We start from the raw sequence: 22,656 nt of genomic DNA, 5'->3' as shown, positions 1-22,656 counted from the left end.
ATTGTATTCAAATTTATGCTTTTATTTGAAAAAGTCTTATGAGACATTGTTTTATTGGAGGGTGTAAATGTATTGTTGACAACACATTCTTCTTTAGTTTTAATCTCTTCTTAGATTTCCATAGGTATAGAAACTATTATTTATTTATCTATTTTGAGTTGTAAATAGAAACATTTAATATTAACATAACACAAATTCTATATGTATAGAAACATATTTATAAACGTTTTTACATTATTTTCGGCGGTATCAGCCGTTGTTTTAGTAACATTGTTTGTATTTTTTAGAAATATATTTAAGTAAAAAAATGTATAAAAATACATGTAATGTTGTTTAAAAATTAAAAAATGTTGCTTAAACTATCATACCAAACGCTTAGTGACTTGATGATTTCAACCCCCCAAACATATATATTATCCGATCTCAACCATTTTTCAAAAAACAAAATGACGAAACTACCCCGATCTGATATTAAGAAACAAAACGAATTCTAATTGGCCCTCTCTCCCTTTTAAAAAACCAAAAATCAAAATCAATCGCACAGAATTTCACAAACACCAAAACAAACCAAACGGACCCTCTTGAAATTCCAAATCAGCCACTTCATCAAATTAAAACCTTGCCCTTCTCCTCCTCCTCCTCCTTCTTCTTCTTCTTTATTCTATCTTTCCTGGCTTGGCTGCAATTGATTCTCAATTCAAATATTTTTGCAAATCCCCAAAAAGCCCTTCACTTTTTCCTCTAAATGCCCAATTCAACAACATAACTCACCCCCGAAAATGATCGTCCGTACGTACGGTCGTCGCAACCGAGGAGGCATTCCAAGAACTTACTCAGATTCTTTAAACGACATCGTACACGTCCACGACGACGACACCGACACGGACAACGACAACGACGAAGACGAACAAAACGACCTGCCGTTTAAAGACTCTTCTCTCTCCCAAGACCACAGCCTCTACAGCTTTAATTTCTCGTCTCAGGAATCGTCGTCCCACTCCAACTGGGCCTTCGACTCCACTGCATTCGAATCCGCCAAATCAAACGGTGTCGCTAGGAGGCCGCTAAACAAGAAGCCCAAGAAAGCTAACGGTTCTTGTTCTCTCTCGATTCCGGCGACCTCCACGTTGATGGAGGCTCAGGAGTTTGGAGAGATGATGGAGCACGTCGACGAGGTCAATTTCGCTCTCGATGGCCTTAGGAAACCCCAGCCCGTGCGGATCAGAAGGGCTAGCTTGTTGTCCTTGTTGTCCATTTGCGCCACTGTACAGCAGAGACGCCTCTTGCGGACTCAAGGGTATGTTCATTTCGAGGTTTTCTGTAATGGGTTTTCTTTAATTTTTCAATTTTGAATCTGTGTAATGGGTTTTCAGTTAAAATTTGATTTTTTCTTTTTCTTTTTCGATTTGGGGTTTGGAAATGTGGATGTGATTTTGAATTTTGGGGTTAGAGAGTTTGTTGCGTTCTTGAATTTGAAGTTTGGGGGTGCGTGCGTTTTTGGGTAATTCTTGATGGAGTATGAGTTTACCGTGAATCTTGTAATGGGTTTTGAATTAAAATGTGAATTTTTTTATATTATTTATATTGTTGGGGCTTGGAATTTCCATGTGGGGTTTTGGTAATTTTAAATTTTGGGGTTAGGGAGTTTGTTGGATTCTTGAATTCGAATCGTGCGATGTGTGCGTTTTTGGGAAATTCTATGTGGGTTATGAGCTTACAGTGAATCTGTATAAATGGGTTTCAGAGTTTAAATATGAATTTCAGGATATTGTTATATAGTTGGGGTTTGGAATTTCCACGTTGGGTTTTGGTAATTTTGAATTTTGGGGTTAAAGAGTTTGTTGAATATGAAATATGGGGTATGTGGGTTTTGGGTAATTCTTGTTGAATTGAGTTTTTAATGAATTTGTGTAATGGGTCTGGTTTTTGGGAAGGTGGAGGGGTTTTTTGAATTTATGTTATATTCTTGTTGAGTTGTGACTTGTCAGTTTCCAGTGAATTTGTGTAATGGGTTTTGAGTTAAAATTTGATCTTTGATATGTTTATGTGGTTGGGGATTTGGAAATGTGGAGAGATTTTGGAATTTGCATGCCGGGTTTTGATAGTCTTGAATTTTGGTTTAGAAAATAAGTTGGGACATTCAATTTGGATTATGGGATTCGTGATTAATTGGATATATTTGTGAGTTATGAGTTTCCAGTATTAGAGTGGAGAATTTGGAGGTTTCTTTATTTTTGACATTTATGTAAGGGGTAATGTGGGTTTCATGTTTTATTGATGGTTCAGTTTGAAATATGTTCAAAACTGAATGACTTGGCTATAATGAAAGGTGGATTAGTTCTTATAATCGAAGACATCCGAAACTTGGGTGGATTTGCCAGATTACTCTCTGCGTGCATCTACTTTTTAGTTTCCTTTTTGATGATGTGAGCATTTACTCTCTGTTTGATACATTAAATAAATGAGTCACCAGCTTGTTTGTTTGTATAATTTTTTCAAAGTATTTGCTGATGAATATTATTTGAAGTATGCCTGTGCGTGCATGCCTGTGACTTGTAAGAAAGTGTAGTGAGGAAACTTGATGCAGCCTCCAGAAAAAAGAAAAAAGAAAAAAGAAACTTTAAATTTTTCTTATAGTGAAAGGGTGTCATTGGATTATTTTACATTTTTCCAAGATTTGACATTTATTTTGATAATAGAAGACGTTTTAGGGGGCAATTAATATGGGATAATGTTTTAGGATTCCTAGAAATGTTGAAAGATTCCCTAATATTCCCATGTTTGGTTTCAAATCACACAATGGTATCAAATGCCTATGGGTATCTGAATTCCCTCCCAATCCCATATTTATAGGAATGTGGATTATGTTAAAAAAGAAGTGGGTCCACGTTCCTATGCTTAGAAAAAGTTACATTTTTTATAAACTGACAATTTTACACATTCTTTCCTACCCTTTAACCAATAGAAATAAAACTAAGAATTGGTCTTTTTTTTTTTTTTTCCCTTTTTATTTCTCCTATTTGGTATTGAGTTAGATGCTAATAGAAAATAAATTATTTTTATCAACAAGACATGATGTCATGATTGGCATGAAGAATAAGAATTTAAATAATTAGTTTTGTATTATACATGTCATTCAGAAATGTTAGACTATAGTTTAGTGAATTTGCTATGATTTATAGATTATATATTTTTTCTCATTATTTATTTGGAGGACGATAAAAAAAAGGTTTACAAATCTAAGGATATTTTGGGAAAAATAAATTGTTCCTATAAGATTCTTAGGAATAAATCAAACATAAGAATTTTGTATTCTTGGGAATCTTATTAGATTCCTAATCAAACCAACCTTAGAAATACTTACATACCCGAGCATCTAGATTGTGAAGCATCACATTCCTAGGAATTTGGATGCTGGGGTTAACATGGATTCCCCCAAACGAAATGCCCCCGTATTTATTTATTTTATAAAAAAGCCCCCTTATTTTCTTATCTTTTTGACTCTCTGAGATTATGTTTTATAAAAGGTTAGGACAAGGTGGTGTTTTCTTGTCCTACTTATCAAGTAGATCCTTCTCTCTCTTTTTCTCTCTAGGATAAATAGTACTAAGAATTATACTGAATCTTCCTTTCCCCCTCCCCTTGAGGCCAAAAACAAACGTATCCAAATAAAAGAAAGAATATTATAAAATGATGAAAGGATTAATGCTTAATATTACCTATCAAAAAACAAAAGGATTAATGCTTAATATACGAGTTGGTTACAAGGTATCATCTTATGCTTTTTTTAGTTCCTCCCTATTATATCAAGAATACCTAACTCCATTTCCCTATAGAAATTTAAATTTCTGTGCAATATTGGGTAGTTCTTTCACTAATCTTTGAGGTTCTTTAATTTCAGGATTGCAAAGACAATAATTGATGCTATTTTGGGCCTCAGCTTTGATGACTCACCCAGCAATCTGGCTGCTGCCACTCTTTTCTGTGTTTTAACTGGTGATGTAAGTGATCAAGACAAGAATCTGCGTGCTAAAGTACAATTCTAATGAAGTTTTGCCTTGCAAATTGATGAAAATATGTTAATTCTCCTAATGAAGAAAATTTTGTATAGATGATCAGAAGACTCTTTTGATTAATTGCATTTTCTGTTGTGTTCATATAATACCTTCAATCGAGTTCAATGAAAGCCTTCTAATCAATGGTGAAAGAGGCTATTTTTTTTTCCTTAAATGATTTTGACCTGCCAAAACTTGCATAAGGCCCATGATTGCATGATAATACATTCAAGAATTGCTTTTTGGGTCAAAAGTGATGGGGAAGAGGGGAATTCTCCTTTTTTAATGCAATCTTTTCCACCGCTATTGAATTTTATATCAGCTGAATTGAATGCAAATTCAAAACAATGCATTCATCAAGCATAGCAGGTTTCACTTGGGTTATATATATATATATATATATAGAGAGAGAGAGAGAGAGAGAGAGAGAGAGAGAGAGAGAGAGAGAGAGAGAGAGTTATTGGGAGAGTATATTATATGAGGTTTTGATTTTATATTTATTGGGAAAGTATTGCTTCATAAGTTGTAACATTTTTTTGCAACATTTCCAAATGACGTGTAAATGCTACTTTCTAAAAAAAAAAAAAAAAAGGGATCCTATTTCTGTTGGTGCTGTATAATTAATATGGAGAATATTTGGGAACTGTTTATGGACATGGAATATATTGAATACATTGGTGAGTGCTATTTGTTTTTAATTGGGTGTTTAACTTCTTCCTCTGTATATATCAGATTGGATTTCACTATTATTATCCACTTTTAATCAAGTCTAGAATCTTGCTGTATTTCATAATTTTGAGTGGATACCTGCACATTGCTTTGTTTATTCACTTTTCAAAAATTATCTTCATTATCTAGACATGCCTTTCTTATAGAAATACAGTCCTGAAGGCCTGTCTAATTGCACTATTTCAGGGTCAAGATGATCATCTTTTGGAATCATCCAGTTGCATCCGTTTTCTAATCAAGTTGTTGAAACCAACAGTTTCAATGGCTACTGAGGACAAAGCACCAAAAATAGGCCTCAAGCTTCTTGCACTACGTAATGATGCTGACATATGTCGTGATACAATGAAAAGGGTCGATTCCAGTTCTGCTGCTATTGTTTCAAAGGTTCAGGAAATACTTATAACTTGCAAGGAATTGAAATCAAGCTGTGATGATGATACTGGAACAGGGAGGCCAGAGCTATGTCCAAAATGGATAGCTTTGCTGACTATGGAGAAAGCTTGCTTAACCACTATCTCTCTTGAAGGTATTGCTGAGAAACAGCACCACTAATGCATCTCTTCATTGGAAGCTTGTAGCCTTTTTTTGGGTTAAATTATACATTAATTTGTTCGGTAGTTTGACCATTGTGAAGGTTGTGAATAAATAAATCTGAGATGAAAACTCCCTTTAATATGATTGGCAAGTAAGATCATTAAAATCATTTACATGTTTTTGAGATAAAGAAAATCATGTAGATTTTTTCAAGTAGTTATTTTAAGTACTTATTAAAATATGTGTCTTTACAAACTAGGACTTGTTTTATTATTTTCATTTGTTTAATTTTGTGCATTCTTTTTCCTTGCTTGGTCTGTCTTCCAAAATATGGTTCTTTGATTTCTTGCCCATTTCAAGTTATTACAGAGTTCCTATAACTGCATTATTCTGAATAAATGCTAATTTAAATTAACAGTTCTTCATTGAAGACTTGTTTGCTGTGCTTGTTTAATTACAAACCTGTAATTGCAAGTCTTCTGTGCTCTATTTTATGCTTTTTCACATCCCTGATGAGTTGTTAAATGAGTTTATTGGATGTGGATACTTATCTATGCAACTGTTTCTCAATTTATGTTCTTTTTAGCTTGGGTAGGGATCTTTATATTCCTTAAAAATGCTTTTTTTGTTTGTTTTGTTTTTTAGATAAGTAAACCATCATGCCCTTTATATCCTAATAATATGATTTTTCTTTTTCTTTTGCTCTTTCCTGATTGCTCATTTGTTTTCTTGTTTGGGTTTGCATTCGTTTAGAAACCTCTGGTGCAGTAAGGAAGACTGGGGGCAATTTCAAGGAAAAATTAAGAGAGCTTGGAGGACTTGATGCTGTTTTTGAGGTCGCCATGAATTGTCATTCCAATTTGGAGGTGTGAACTTGTATGTTTGTTTGATCTCATTGTCTGTTTTATTTATTGCTATAAATTGTTAAAAACATGTATCGATTGCCATTTCTTGATCCAGTTAGTGCTATATGAGAATTTGGGGTTCAGTTTATGAATTGAAATTTTCTGTGCTAAAATGCATATATTGGGAAAGAAGAAAAATCATAACAAGAAGCTGTCCTGATGGGACTTCATTGGAATTGTACTTTAATTGTAGTTGTTCAATGAGCAGCAGTGTTCCCATACTAGTTATAGGCTTATAGCATTGCCAATTTTCTTTTGTGTTCATCAATCTATGAATCATGGCATTTTGTATTTATTCTACAGAACTTATGGGCAGTGATCATTGTCTGACCTCTGTATTTATCTAGTGTTAGTTCTTGTTTCCAACTGTTTCTTCTTGTATATGACATGAGAATGCATGCATTCAAACACAGCCATTTCTTTATGGACTCTAAATGAATGTTGTGATGATAATGTAATTGTTTTTACTTGATAAGCATCTGATTGTTTGAGTGATGGTTAGTGCATGGTGTAATTAACAAATAAAATAATTGTTTACTGTGTATCCTCTCCTGTTGATTTCTATATAAATAAATACTGTTACTTGATTAATATCTGGGGAAGCTCATATAACATTTAAATTTTATTTGCAGGGTCGGATGGAATGTAATTCACCTTCTTCTCAGGGTGGAAAAAATGACCTGAATCTTCAAAGTTTGGTGCTGCTATTAAAATGTTTGAAGATAATGGAAAATGCCACATTCCTTAGTAAGGATAATCAGGTAAATTGAAATATGATTTTTGCTCATCTCTCTTATATTTAAGAAATTTCACTTTGGCTTCTTCCATCTTATTGGTTTTGTAAACTTCATAGATTTTTTTTTTTTTTTGCATGTTAGGATCTTCTTTGTTCTTCTCCTTCTAAATAGGTCTTTACATGTATTTTTCCATACCAGAGTCATTTGCTTGGAATGAAAGGAAACTCAAATCCTCGGGGAACCCCAATATCTTTTATAGAGCTCATTATAAGTCTCATCAAGACTCTCTCAGGTGATTGACAATATAAGGGGTTGCTTCTTATGTTGAACCACTATTTCTGCCTTGTTATGTAGAGAGCACTGTTACTATTGCTTTGGTCCACTTTCTTTGTTATAAATAACACTTCTAAATATTCTTTGATCTGTTCTGTTTGATGATTGATGGCTTTGATTTCTAGGTCTATATCTACTTAGAAGTTCTCCTGCCATCTCCAATGATGAAAAATCTTGTAATCTCTCTGATGGGACTTATCATGCTTCTGAATTGGCTTTAATTGAAGACTTCAAAGGTACTCATTTGCTAAGTATTCTCTCTCTCTCTCCCTGTGTGTGTGTTTCAGGATCCTGATCCCATTTCACGAAAGAGCAGTTATCCATCTTCTCTTCATAATTTGCCAATCTTGTGAAGTTGGGCAGAGCAGTTGAAATTCTATGAAGGGGAGAAATAGATCAAATTTGAGTATTCAAATAAGGGGATATAAGAACAACCCCCCCCCCCCCCCCTCCTGTCTTTTCTGAAGGTCATATGTGAAATAGGAAACCTGTTCTTCTCCCCATGGTTTTTTACTGAAACCTCCACCTCCAAAAGTTTTGGAAATCTCTACAAAGTTGTTCATTGAGCATTTGAATTTTTCAGCAATATGTGAGTGGAAAAAGTAGATGTTTCAATGGTTTAACTGTCTAAGTGGTTTGATTTTTAACATCTTCCGGAAATTATAAACATGAAAATATGAAAAATTAGAGACACATTTATGTTTCAACTGGCTTTTGATTTTGTAGCCAAGTTAGCCATGGATATGAAAGGCTGTTGTAATCCACAGGGTCTTGCCCACAGAAGATCTGCCATCTAGATTACTCTACTAATTTTAAGTGCTGATATCATATCATGCCTGATGGAGTTTGAACTTTGAAGCAGAAGGATCCTGTGATATTGATAAAAATAATGATTGATGTGGGTGATACAAATCATTATAAGGGGACCATCACACATCTATTGCGTCATCTCTCATGTTATATTTATAAAAACAACAATATTTTTGTCCTGGGAAAAAGTCTTTCTTGTTACCTGTACAGCACAATATCCTTTTTTTAAGAAAAAAAAGTGTGCAGTAGAATCAAATTCACTGCTGCCAGCCACTAGCTACTTGTCAGTTACTGCTCCGTAATCCTTAGTATGACAAATCTATGTTGACTCTAGATTTTGAAGTTTAAACTGAATGTTTTTTTCAAATTTGCAGTGGACAGCAATGAGACTTTTTCCATCAATTCCTCTAGAAAGTGGTGTAGCACAGGGAGGACCTCCTCTCAGAAGAGCTTCAATATATCTGGGAACAGCCCATTGTTGCCAACTACTCGGTTTGATTATTCTATATCCGGTTCTGAGACTACCAGCACTTCCATGAATGATACTTGTTCGTTAAAGATGAGAGTCACTTCTTCTATGTCAGGCTCATGCAATGGAACATCAAAGTGTTCAAGTAGTGGCATATTTGTAACTGATAATGGCTCCAGCAAGAACTTTGGGTGTGGTAAGAGACCAAACAATACAAAAGATGCCAAGCTTGAACTTTTAGAGAACCGGGATCCTTTTGCTTTTGATGAAGATGATTTTGAGCCCTCTAAGTGGGACTTATTATCTGGGAAGCAAAAAACATCTGAGACTCGGAAAAGTAGGGTACCATACAGAGAACTTGAAGATGGGTGTCAATCTCAACGGTTAATGAGCCAACAAGAATCAAGTAATGGTGAAAACAATTTTTCCCAGGAACTTTGCTGTCCAGTTGCTGTTGATGAAGAGGGTTCCAGTCTTCTGGCTGACTGCCTTCTTACTGCTGTTAAGGTGAATACTGAACTAATATTTGAACTTTAAACGTTTTGTTTTTGGACTTTTGTGATTCTCAATGCTTACTTCTATGATATTGGGTGGAGGGTGATGGTTATACTATGTGTCATTATCTATGTCCTATATTAGACCCATCAACTCTATCTTGATGCTACCTATCAGGTAATGTTATTGTTAGGGCATCTGTATTTGTGATCAACCAGATTTCCTGGTTACTGTTACTGTTAATGTGGCCCTAATAACTGAACTTTCTTCCCCAGTTTAACTTTTATTCTATCTAATATGCATCAGCTGATTGATTTTCTTGTGCAGTTATGGAGGTGATTGTTTCATCTAAATTTGAATAAAATTGATTTATTTGCTTTGTATTAGGACTGAAATACAGTATTTTAATGTATATAAATTATAATATTGGTGGTCCTTATTTTCAGGTTCTAATGAACTTAACAAATGACAACCCTGTTGGCTGTTGTCAAATTGCTGCCTGTGGTGGACTGGAGACCATGTGTTCTTTAATTGCTGGGCACTTTCCTTCATATAGTTTGTCCTCATCTCCCCCCCCCATTTCGATAAAAGGGAATAGTTCAAGCACTGATCTTGACCACCAGAATGATAGACATCTCACTGATCAAGAGCTAGATTTTCTTGTTGCGATTTTGGGCTTGCTAGTGAACTTGGTAGAGAAAGATGGTCATAACAGGTTTATTTTACTTCTTATTTACTTTGCTGTCTGCATTTGTTATATTGTTCTGGGAGATGTTGGTGACCCGGTACTTTAATGATTGATTTTTGACCGTTTCAACTGTGCAATTGTCCCCCTCTTTCCCTATTGCTGTTCAATTCATATGCTTTGGCCATTGAAAATTGCGTTAATTGCTGGCGCCTTTTCTGATTTTGCATATTTTCTTCATTCTATCATTCTCATACAGTATAATAAATTACTACACACAACCACGATAATTGAAGCAATTGATTGTTAAATTAGGTTCTTAGGGAGAGGTAGAAAGAATATAGTGTTCGGATGGGTTTTTAGCATTCTCTATATGTGAGTACATTGATGGCTCGGGTAAAGTGGACAAGTCCTCATTGGGTGGATTTCTAAATACATTTAAGGGCCCTTTTGGATTAAGGGGGGAGTGGAGGGGAGTAGTGTAGAATTGGCTGAAAACAGACTAATTTTTGGGTCAATTCTACTGTACTCCCCCTCCCTCCTCCTCAATCCAAACGGACCATAAGTGTCATAGAAGGCATCATTTGAAACACATAATTTTCTTCAGCTCCTAGTCAAATGATGCCAGTCTTCAATGAGAACGTCTTATTGTTTTGATTTTGCAAGTCGTTATGATGCCTTTAATATTATAGTTACTGGAGCATGGAACTTGGAAAGGAATTTTCGTGTACTTACAAATAGCTTTTCTGCAGATCACGACTTGCAGCAGCCAGAGTTCCATTGCCTAGCTTTGAAGGTTTAGAAGAGGAGAATCAGAGGGATGTAATCCCACTACTTTGCTCTATCTTTTTGGCCAACCAAGGAGCAGGCGAGGGAGCTGATGAAGGAAAAATTTTAACATGGGTGAGTCACCAAGTCACCAACTGTTCAAATTTACTTTAGCTGATAGCTACCATAAAGGAGTAGAATAGTGGAGAAAGTGAAAACAAGAGAGGGAAAAATAAGGACTAAAAACAAAGTTGTTTACATTATGGGTAGGCAGAAGGAATCTGCTTGTTGTTGACATCTAAATCTGCATTGTGTCACAGAATGATGAGACGGCTGTATTACAAGGAGAGAAAGAAGCTGAGAAGATGATTGTGGAAGCTTATTCAGCCCTTCTTCTAGCATTTCTTTCAACCGAAAGGTCTGGTTGCAATTTCTAGATTTTCTTTTTTGTTTGTAAAAATTTCATGTCAGATTTTCTCAGGGAGATGTTTTTCTTGCCGTTTACAGTAAGAGCATTCGTGAAGCTATTGCTGGCTGTCTCCCAAAACACAACCTGGCAATTCTTGTACCCGTGTTGGACAGATTTGTGGTATGTATTTCTTTTTGACTTGTAACTTTGTAATTCATACAGTACATGGGGATTGAAACTTATCCAATTGTGAAATCTGGTGAATTAGAAATAAATTAATCAGGACCATCTTGGTGTTTTAGCTTATCCTATTAAGAGGCCACGTTTTGGTTGACTTTCAAAGGGCTGTAGCCTGTCCAATGGTCAGGTTGTGAATTATTGAAGGATGCATATCATTGTTATGTGGGTGTGCCAGTCCTTAGTAGAGCAGCTAACTTATTTAGTTGCCCTGCTTTTTGGACGAATTGCCCACGACATCCCCTTCATTCTAGCATGGTGTGGGTGAGCAAAAAGTATCTAATGGGATGGTCCTATGAGACCTCACTCTTACATGCGGGATCCACAACTGTGAGAGGCTGGTCTCATGAGATACCACCTCATGGGTGAGAAGCTCAAGTCATAATTGGATCTGTGAATTGTTTTCAATTGTCAAATAATTTAGTGTTCTGCTACTAACCATTTAAAATGGTGGAAGTGACCAACAAAACAGGGATTGTGTTTCCCCAGTGGTTGATGATGGAGCTGTTGAAACCTTGAGATTACCTTCTTTATGTTTCAGTATTATATTTATGACTAAATATGATTTTTTTCCCTCTTGCAACAGGCATTTCATTTGACTTTAAACATGATTTCTCCGGAAACTCATAAAGCTGTGAGCGAAGTAATTGAATCTTGTAGAGTGCCATGAGAGCTCAAGAGAGATTTTGTACAGCGTCAGCATTTCTTACATATCAGGCAGCAGTGTTCTCACTTGCTGGAAGACAACTGTTTGTTATGTGACACGATTCCCTGCTGCTGCAAACTACATCAAACTGACGACAAGCCTGTGTTATTGTCTGATTGATCCTCTTGTTCGTCTCTTCATATTTGGGGTCCCTTATTTTGTTTCTTTACTAGTGTATTCTTTTTTTTTTTTTAGCTCTCTTTGCACCATTTTGTGCAGGCTGAGATGCTTGTATACGAAAAAATGATAGTAGAATGAAAGTGTTTTCTTTGTCCAGTGTACAAGTAATTTGCGTTGTAATTTTTTTTTCTTTTATATTCATTGTTGGCAATTCTGTCTTTTGCCTCATGTATCTCATGAGACCACTCTCTCACAGGTGAGTCCTACATGTCCGGAGACCCCTCATAAATCCTTCTCATAAGCAAATTTTCTGAATTAGAGCGTGTTTTCTTCTCACGACACTGGGTTAGGAGGCCTTTTGCTTTGGATTCCTTCAATTTCTAATAAGGATTACAAAACTTCTATCATCAAGTTGTTTTTGCTGTTTGCACCTCAAGAACTGGGCCACAAATCTGTTTTGCTGGTAAAATCTTGATGCACCTACTTGTATGGCAATCTATGCTTGGGCCTTAAGTTATTGACATGGAAAACGTATGGAAGAACCCAACCCAAATATATCAGTTAGGACGATGATTTTCATGTGTTAACCAACCTGACCACTTGGGAAAAAAAATGTCAAGCCTACGACAAGATCGTATAATCCAGGCCAGACGATTTAGGGAGGTCTTTATATTTTAGGTGGAAAATTACATTCACTAGTGTCAAATTCATTCTCATCTTAACACCAGTTCTGCAACAGATTACCAATTCCGTAATTGTGCTTGGAAAAACACAAGGGGAAAAGAAAAGAAAGAGGGGAGGGAAGAGAATGGAAAGGGAAGAAAAAGAAGTTTTCATTTCAAGTGTTTGGTTTATGAGAAGGAAAAGAAAAGAAAAGAAAAGAAAATTGAGTTATGACGGACCCCACACATAAAGGCCTTTTTTTTCCTTCCTAAATTAAAGAAGATATCTTATGAGTTGGTGTTATGAGAACATTCCCTTACAACGTGTAAAAATCATATATTGTGCCTAGACATATTGTTAGAAAAAAGTCTCATAAGACAGTATAATAAGATACCTTTTGCCCAAATTGGAAGGTAAGAAATTGGTAGGCCATTGAGGAAAATAAACCCTACCCTTTTCCGTTACTCTACCCTAATTCATCTCAGCCTATCAAAGGATTTGCTTTCCTTTCTCTCCTACTTCCTCAAACTAAACATGGTGTATAGTTTTGCTAACGCCTATAATTTATTTTTAGAGTTTAGGGACTGTTTCGGTCTTTGACTATAGGTGGAAAAAGGCATTATGATCAAGTTCAAAATTTCTCTCTCTCTCTCTCACTAGGCTCCATTTATTTTGGCAAAATTTTTTTTTTGGGAAAATGCTTTCCTCAATATTGAGTTTTGAGTGTTTAGGGTGGCAAAAAAAAAAAAAAAAAAAAAACTTGGTCAAATTGAAAACTCTAATTCTTTTAGGATAGCCTACTTTAGAGATTTTCAAAGTGAACCTTCACTTTTGTAATTACACAAACACAAAAATCACATGCCTCATTTATTTTGGAATTAAACATTTTCTTGGAAAATATTTTTCTTCCAATTCCTTAAAAGTTGGAGAGGCTACTTTAGAGACTTTCAAAGTGAACCTTTGCTTTTGTAATTACACAAACATAAAAATCTCTTTCCTCATTTATTTCAAAATAAAACATTTCTTTGGAAAATATTTCTCCTTTGTGGTATTTGGGGTGGTAGAAAAACTTGTTCAAGCATAAATAATTTTCCATGGACCAAGAAAGAACCCTCTTCATGATTTATTATTTTGTAAAATTATTCTATACAACATTCCTCTCACATGAAGGTGTACACCACAAGTGTGAGACCCACCTTTATTCGAGAACATTGAATGCTACCATTATTTTAGTGTGGTATTGGAATAAGCCTCGAACAAAATATAATAAAAACATCCAAAATTATATAAAAAAAATACTCCTAAAATATCTATAATGACGAAGATACTCTTAAAACCTTCTTAAGAACCACAGTATCCCTAAAACAATTAAAATGACCAAAATATCCTCTAAAAACCTCCAAAATAATAGAAATGCCCCCCAAATCTCCAAAATAACCCAAATACCCTTAATACCTTCCAAGTACACATTGAAACCTTTGAAATGATTAAAATATACTCAAACTTCTAAAATGAAAATGAATGATAAAATCTCAAAAATGATAAAATCTCAAAAATGCATGTATATATATATAAGCAGAGACCTTTTGTGGGAGAGCATAAGGTTTTGCCATGTGGAACTCTCTTTGACAAGGAATTTGTTCATATACATTCTTTACTCAAGTGCCACATCAGAGAAAAAGACTAATTAAAATTCAAAAGATAATTCCCTTAAAAAAAATATTCAAAAGGTAAGAACTCTTTATTTTCTTAGATTCATTGTATCAAGATATTTCTCAAGCGCCACATTACAGATAAGGACTAATTAAAATTTAAAAGATAAGGATTCTTTATTTTCTTAAGTTCATTGTTTCAAGACTTTCCTCTCTCTCACAAAACACAAAACTTTTCATGTTTCCACTCACCCTTTTCACATCTTGCACTTCTGCTACTTTATATGCACCTACCCATAGTCTTTCATCTTCATGCCATAGGTTAGGTGCTTTTTGATTTTGTTTTAGCCCTTACAATTTATTGGTTTATTTGCCTTTTTACCACTATTAAGTGTGGTATTGGTACGAGCCTCGACCAAAAAAGTTAAAAAACGATGATTATTTTGGAGTTTTCTTTGTTGTGAGTCAAGATCATCTCAAGTTTAGTTGCAACCTCAAGTTTAGTTGCAACTATTCAGGAATAGTGTGAAACGGTGTACAAATCACAATCATATTGTTAATTTTCTCCATCAAAGCTACAATTAGGTAGTTGTTCACATAATTTTTATGTTCTTTCTCATGTATCTTTCACGTATAGTACTTATTCACCTATATTTTTTTATTACTTTTGTTAATGCTGTAAATTATAGTTATTGTGGTTTGTTAGGATTACTTTCAAATGATTTAATTTGTTGTTACGGTTTGAATGTACGATTGTAAGTTAATTAGTATGCTCTACTTCTCTATATAAAGACAAAGCTCATGTGTAAAATTAATATTACAAGATTAGTTCTCCCATTTTTAGCTTATACTTTTCTTGAATTTTAGCATTCTCTTTGTTTTTTTTAAAGGATATTAAAGCCATATTAGAGGCGATAAATTATTGATAAATGGAAGTATATTTATCCAATTTTTTAAAATTTTTTTTATTACATTCTCTTTATGTTGGTACACAAATAATTTTGTTTCATTTAGATTATGAACAAAGTGTTTGAGATTGGGGTCTTGGGATTTGGTGGTGTGAATGAAGTGGTTGAGAAAATGTTCGGTTGTAGAAATAAAGTCTACCTTTTATGTAAATGTTATTTTATTATTTTAAATAATTAAATTTATAATATGGTGTAAACTCCTAGAAATTTCTAATAACTATGTAATTACAATATATATATATATATATATATATATATATATATATATATATATATATTAGTAAAGAAAATCCACTCAATAGCCAGAGACTACTTCTAGGATAAGGAAAAATTATAAAATATGAATTAAGGAAATTAAGTTTCAAAGCATTCAACAATATTAAGGGAAGCATTGTATAACAAAATGATTATTATATACTAGTAAGTTATCTGTGCGATGCTCAAATAATTTTGTGATATTTTATGTAAGACGGTTTTAGATAATGTTATACATATATTGTAAAGAAAAAGTAAAATAAACTAGAGTAAAGAAACATATGCATTTTGATATATTAAAAATTAGTTTAGTAACTTAATTGTATATTTGTAATCTTCTCAAGGTAAGATTCTTATTATTTTTTTAAATCATGAAACTAAAGATAAATGCAAAAAATAACGGGACCATAGAAATCAACTAATTTGTGTTGTGTTCACATATTTCATACCACGAAATGAACGTATGTCCAACTCTATAACAATCTTCTACTCGTTGATAGTGTGATATTAAGATATGATGTGAATAAGTGTGTATTCATGTGTCTTATAGATGATTTGAAATTAAACTATGGTAGAATTTGACTTTACATTGCACATCAAATATTCTCTCTACTTATATACCCAAAACAAAAACTAACCAAATTATCCAAACTGAAATCATACTTAGGCCCCTAATTTTTAAAGGAAAAAAAAAATTTACGCGTCCCCTAATATTTAAAGGAAAAAAAAATTTACCTATGGGGGTTTCGGCGTTTTGATGATGGTGGGAGGCCAGTATAATGGAGGTGGTGACCTCTCAAATTCCTCTTTCTCTCTCTTTCAAATGTTTTGTCAATCTTAGATCTTTTATTTTGGTAATTATAGTGAAACAATGCGTTTTTTTTTAACAATCTAGAACATTTTAGTATCTCTCTATCTCTCTTCAAGGCCTTATGTGGTTCGTTATAACTATTAGTCCTTAATTATTATTACTATTTTTGCTTTTTAAAAAATACTAAAACGGTGGGTATGTCAAAAGACATGAAGAATAAAGAAATGTGTGGTATAAGCTTAGGCAATTAATGAGATATTAATAAGATAACAGTAAAATAAGTTAATATGAAATTTTGGGTAACAATAAAAAAAAACTTAATGAAAGAAATAAAAAAAGGTTAAATGCAAAATTAAAGCGCCACTTGGTAGGACCTCATGCTTTCCCGCATGAGGTCTTTGCTTTTATATATATATGTGTGTGTGTGTGTATAAACGAAGCCTCCTATTTTTTTTTGCTAAGCTCCACTAAATTCCACGTTAGCATTATTTAAAACTCTGATTTTTTTCTTCTAAAACCCGATAATACAAAAACCTAAATTCTAATTAAACCCGATAATACAAGAGCACGTTTAGGACTCTTTCCTCAATCTCACTCACGTTTAGGACTCTTCCTTAATCTCATTAAATGCAGACCTCCGTTCTTTCTCCTCAGTTGTTCAACAAATCTTTTTCTTTCCCTAGAACTCTTCCCTAAGCAAGTAATCTATGATTTCCCATTCCCAATCCGCAGGCTAACCTACACAAGCCATCTTTGTTTTCCTATTTGACTTTGAAGACCTTTGCTTTATTCCTCTAATCTTTGTTTTCCTATTTGACTTTGCGAATCTTTGCTTTATTCCTCTAAGCTAAGGATGAGGAGCAAAAGAAGAAGATTAATGCCAAAGCATAACACCCAAATAAATGTACTTATTGCGTAGCAAACTTGATGGGAGACACAGGACAAGCATTTGAATTTCCATTTAAACAAAGTACCAAAGATTGTGTTTTACAACAATTGATCTTTGTACGTCCCTCTTTATTTTTTTTAATCTTATAAATATATAACGATTAACGATTGTGTTTTACAACTGTTGATCTTTGTACATCTCTTCTTCTTCTTTTTTTTTTTTTTTTTTTTAATTTTTAAATCTGGGTTTTCTAATTCTTTTGCTTTATAAATATATAACAATTAATCATCGATCCTGCACCTATGATTATTTTTTGTTCATTATTTAAAGTTTAGACCCATTAAAAATTTTTGTTAATGGTTTTCTATGGATTTTTTTTCCCTTTTCCTTTTGTTTTTGTAGGGTTGCTAGGAGCATAAAGTAACAGGAGAGGAAAAAAAATTATTTTATGGTTTTTCATGTACTTTTTAAAAAGTGATCTTGGTATGACCTTTTATACAACTATGAATCACCAAACCCTATACGTATAATTGTTTATGATTCCCTTTTTTTTTTTTTTTGTATTTCTCTTTTGAATAGTCATATATATATTTTTGAATTGTTTCAATAACTTCTAGGCTCTAAATCTTCTAATTATTTAATTGTGTGTGTGTGTGTGTGTGTGTGGCATTTTAGAAGTTGTAGCATCTGAATTTTGCTTTAGTTTTTGCAATATTTGAACATGTTTGGTAGATTCCAAAAATCAAATTTTCTCTTACATTTCTCTATTATGTAGTCACACACACACACACACATATTTATTTCAATAATCTATAGGAAGTGAATCTTATGATTCTTTGGCCTTTCAAAAGTTATAACATCTGGGTTTTTTTAGTTATTTTTTTGCACTATTTAAAATTAGTTGAAATATTTCAATAACGATAGCCGTGAATTTGAGGAGAACACATCTTTCTCTTATATTTTCCTATTGTGTAGTCATATAATACTTTTTTTTTTGTCTATAATTTGTAAGCTCTAATTTTTTTTTTAATTTTAAATTTATACATTTTGGAATTTTTTAACATCTATATTTTTAAGATTCATATTTTTGCAATATCTGAAACTATCCGGTAGATTTAATAGTTATAGTCATGGATTATTATTTTGAATTGAACCATTCTTTCTCTTATATTTCTTTATCGTGTAATCATATATATATTTTTTTGTTTAAATGATTTCTAAGAGGTCCTTTTAGAAGTTTTATAATATTTGAATTTTCGAGTTATTTTTTATAAGCCATTACACGTTCAAGTAATGACTTCTTCATCAAATTGTAACACAAATTTGAAGTCAGATGAGTCTGTTGGGAAATTTAGACCCTAGTTGATAGAATTAACAAGTTTTAAATCCAAGTTGGTAATTAGATTTATTATGAATAAACCTTGTTAAAACAAACAAACATCAATATCATGTGCAGCGAAAAAGTAAATAAGACAAGATATGATGACCTAGAAAAACCAATGAAATAAACTAGTGTCACAGGAAAAAACTTGGGGGGGAGGGAAATCTTTTCGAAAAGTAATTCACTATAATAAAGAGAAGTTTCAGATCTAGTACAAAACCTTTGTCCTTAGATATTATAATCCCCGTAGATGAACTTACAGCAGAAATATTCTACCGCTTCAGAACCTCTGAACTCATCAATATATGAACACCACCCTTTTGCACGGATCCCAGTACATGACTTGTTAGGATTAGTGCCCTTAAATCCTATTGTATGATATTATGTATGACATTATGTATGACTTAATGTTATGATTAATAAAGTTGTTTTATTATTATCTAAAATAATGGTAACATGAATATTTGGACATTATCATATAGTCCATGTGATACATAGTATGTGATTTAGTCACAAAAGATATAAATCACAAGTTCTTTGTAAAATCAAAATTTTAGTTCGTAGTCAGTGATGAAATTGGGCATTTCATTTGCGAAGACTATAACATATCAATTTAGATGATTTGTCTTGATCATGGAAGTTGAGACTTCTAGTTGACATGTTGATATGTTTTAAGAGTTAAGACATATTGAACTGGACCATTATGAGATTTATTATTCTCCTAACGACTATCAAATGAATAATAAATCTTACAACTTCTATTTACATGAACTCTTAATCTTGAGAGAATAATAGACTTGATCAGGAGTGAGAGTTATAGGTTGCTTTGATATATCAGGAGTGAGATCTAAAGTCACGATCAAAACCTTTGTATGTTGGGCTGCCACATTTAGTGTTGATGAAACATATATTTTCAAGATGGAATTCATAATCTCTTAATGGAGTTACAAAATATTCTCTTGAGATAAGTTTAATGTGTTTGGTTATTCAGAATGTTAGGCCTAACCACTTTAGTAAGGATTTACTAAAGTATATATTTATGAAATTGGATTTCATAAATATATGATGAATAACTTAAAGGATTAAACCGAGTACTCAAGGATTAAGATATAGTAATCTTCAAAGTGGAAGTCTACATTCATGACTTTGTATTACTACGAATATTTTATGAAGGGGTTGCATAAACAATAAAATTTTGGGATATAATTTATTAATAAGCCTAGAGTGCAATTATATTTATATAGTGGTATTAAATATAATTAATGGTAACTTTGGACTTTTCAAGGGTTGACAAAAAAGCTTAAGGTCCATTGGAGCTAGTGTCTTATTTGTTCCTTTATGGTCCCACTTCAGGCCACATATTAGAGCCCAATTGAAATGGCCCAAAAGGCCAGCCCAATTAGATAATCAGTTAGATACAAATGGAGAAAGATACATACTTTAAGTAAAAGACACAATTGTGAAATGGTGTATGTGAGTGTAAGCCACTCTATTATTCTCCATTGGAAACTGATTGAGAGATCACACTTCTTGGGCATTAAGTGGAATTGGAGTGAAGATTAAAAGTGTTCCCAAGTACTCTAATCTTTGGGTACGTTCTCTTATTCTTGAACTCTAAAATTTACGTAGTACATGTTATCAATTGCGAATGAAGTAGATCCGTTAATTTTTCGCTGCGTATGTTTTGTATGTAATACAAACATGTATTTTTCCAACAATTGGTATCAGAGCGGTCTTCAATTTCGAATTGGCATAACATGTTTTGTGAGTTTTGGAATCAAAGATAGTAATTTCATGTTGTTAGAAGATTATGAAATCAATTTTCTGCCTGGTCATTGAAATTATTGTTTGATGAAAATTGATATTGATGTTATGATGTTGTTTAAGTTTGATGTTAAGTATGTTAATTTGAACTTTAAGGCCATAGCATCAATGGAATTCAGTTTTGATATCAAATTATGTCTATTATGTTCATATGATGGTTGTTTGTTCATGAAAAACCATTGAAAACTACTTCAGAAAAATTCAAGAAAATTCAAGTTTCACGAGTTTCAATCGATTGAGTGAAACAAGGAACCTTCTGTCCAATTCGATTGACTCTCGATTGCTAGTCGATCGATCGAATATTCTTTTTTGATCGATCGAGCAGCGATTGAGTACCGATCGAGCTAGGCAGAAAGTTTGGTACGAATTTTTTAAACATTTCGATCGATCAAGGGATACATTCGGTCGATTGAAAGTTGGGGATTTTGGATTTTTTAAAGTGTTTTAAAAGTTTTAAAAGTTCAAGGCTATGTGCGATGAGATTACACATATTTCTAATTAAAAACTTTTATTTTCAAATATTTAGTGGGATAGAGATACAAGGATTGGATCTCACAGCTTCCATTATCGGTTCATAGTAGTGTGGTATAAGTGTTGGAAACATGCATGTACGCAGTGGAAAAATAACGGATCTACTTCATTCGTAAAAGTTAACATGTACTATATAAGTTTCAGAATTTAAGAACAAGAGGGTGTACCTTGGAGCGGTGAATTTCAAAATTTTTCAAATTAGAAGCACTTGGGAACACTTTCAATCTTCACTCCAATTCCACTAACGCCCAAGATGTGTGGTCTCTCAATCAGTTTACAAAGGGAAAATGTCAAAGTATCTAACACTTGCATACACCACTTCACAATGATGTTCTTCCAATTCTCAACCGAAAATTCTGTATATTTCTCCCTTTTGTTTCTAACTGATTATCTAATTGGGCTGACCTTTTGGGCATTTCCAATTGGGCTTAAGTGTGTGGCTTGGAGTAGGACCAAAAGGGACCAATAAGACACTAGCTCCAATGGGCTTTGGGCTTTTGTGTTAACTTTTGACAAGTCCAAAGTTACCATTAACTATATTTAATACCACTATAAAAATATAGTTGCACTCTAGGCCTTATTTATAAATTATATCCCAAGATTTTATTGTACATGCAACCTCTTCATAAAATATTCATAGTAATACAAAGTCATGAATGTAGACTGCCACTTTGTAAATCACTACATCTTATCCTTGAGTACCCGGTTTAATCCTTTAAGTTATTCATCATATATTTATAAAATCCAATTTCATAAATATATATTTTAGTAACTTTTTACCAAAGAGGTTATGCCTAACTCTCTGAATAACAAACCCATTAAATTTATCTCAAAGGAATATTTTGTATCTCCATTAAGAGATTATGAATTCCATCTTGAGAATATATGTTCCATCAACACTAAATGTGGTTGCCCAACATACTGAGATTTTGACCGTTACTTTAGATCTCACTCCTGATATATCAAAGCAACCTACACCTCATGATCAAGTCCATTATTCTCTCAGAATTAAGAGTTTATGCAAATATAAGTCGTGAGTTTATTATTCATTTGACAGTCTTTAGGAGAATAATAAATCTCACACCGGTTTAGTACAATATGTTTTAACTCTTAAAGCATATTAACATACCAACTAGAAATCTTCATTTCCATGATCAAGACAAATCATCTTAGTTGATATGTTATAGTCTTCGCAGATGAAATGCCCAATTTCATCACCGACTACGAACTAAAATTCTGAGTTTACAAAGAACTTATGATTTATATCTTCTGTGACTTTTCACATAAATCACATACTATGTATCTCAAGGACTATATGATAATGTCATAATATTCATGTTACCATTATTTTAGATCATAATAAAACAACTTTATTAAACACAACATTAAATCATATATAATGTCATACATAATAACATACATAGCATCATACAATAGGATTTAAGGGCACACATCTTAACAGTAAACTTCTCGTCTTGGCGTATATGCCTCACAATCCCAAAGGAGGGTGTTTATTTCATGGTACTACAAGATTGAACTTACCCGTTTAAAGTAGTGTGAACAAGCACCTTATCTTGACGTATATGCCTTGTGATCCCAAAAGAGGATGTTTTGTTTCACGGTACTACAAGTTTAAACACAATAAGGGAGATAAAATGTGGCTACACATGATTCTAGATAACGGTGTACA

At 33.2% G+C, this 22,656-nt stretch overlaps 1 protein-coding gene across 1 annotated transcript; it reads left to right on the top strand.

Moving 5' to 3' along the window:
• The first annotated feature begins 540 nt into the window (after positions 1-540).
• Positions 541-12,218, top strand: LOC142636159 (wings apart-like protein 1). Its single transcript, XM_075810268.1, has 13 exons — positions 541-1,297; positions 3,902-4,001; positions 4,971-5,310; positions 6,072-6,184; positions 6,856-6,984; positions 7,159-7,252; positions 7,419-7,529; positions 8,478-9,079; positions 9,514-9,782; positions 10,505-10,655; positions 10,841-10,938; positions 11,028-11,109; positions 11,753-12,218. Exons 1-13 carry the CDS (start codon positions 780-782, stop codon positions 11,834-11,836), a joined length of 2,691 nt encoding a protein of 896 aa, XP_075666383.1. The 5' UTR covers positions 541-779; the 3' UTR covers positions 11,837-12,218.
• Positions 12,219-22,656: the final 10,438 nt, after the last annotated feature.

The sequence above is a fragment of the Castanea sativa genome, chromosome 5 (assembly GCF_040712315.1).
Source record: "Castanea sativa cultivar Marrone di Chiusa Pesio chromosome 5, ASM4071231v1".
Classification (NCBI taxonomy): Eukaryota; Viridiplantae; Streptophyta; class Magnoliopsida; order Fagales; family Fagaceae; genus Castanea; species Castanea sativa.
Note: the sequence above shows the minus strand (reverse complement) of the source record. Positions and strands in the feature narration are given on the sequence as shown.

Excerpts from the sequence above, each read along its gene's own strand:
- LOC142636159 (XM_075810268.1), top strand. The coding sequence starts at position 780 with ATGATCGTCCGTACGTACGGTCGTCGCAACCGAGGAGGCATTCCAAGA. Across the intron at positions 9,080-9,513 it reads GCCTTCTTACTGCTGTTAAG|GTTCTAATGAACTTAACAAA; the intron begins GTGAATACTGAA and ends CCTTATTTTCAG. Across the intron at positions 10,656-10,840 it reads AAGGAAAAATTTTAACATGG|AATGATGAGACGGCTGTATT; the intron begins GTGAGTCACCAA and ends ATTGTGTCACAG.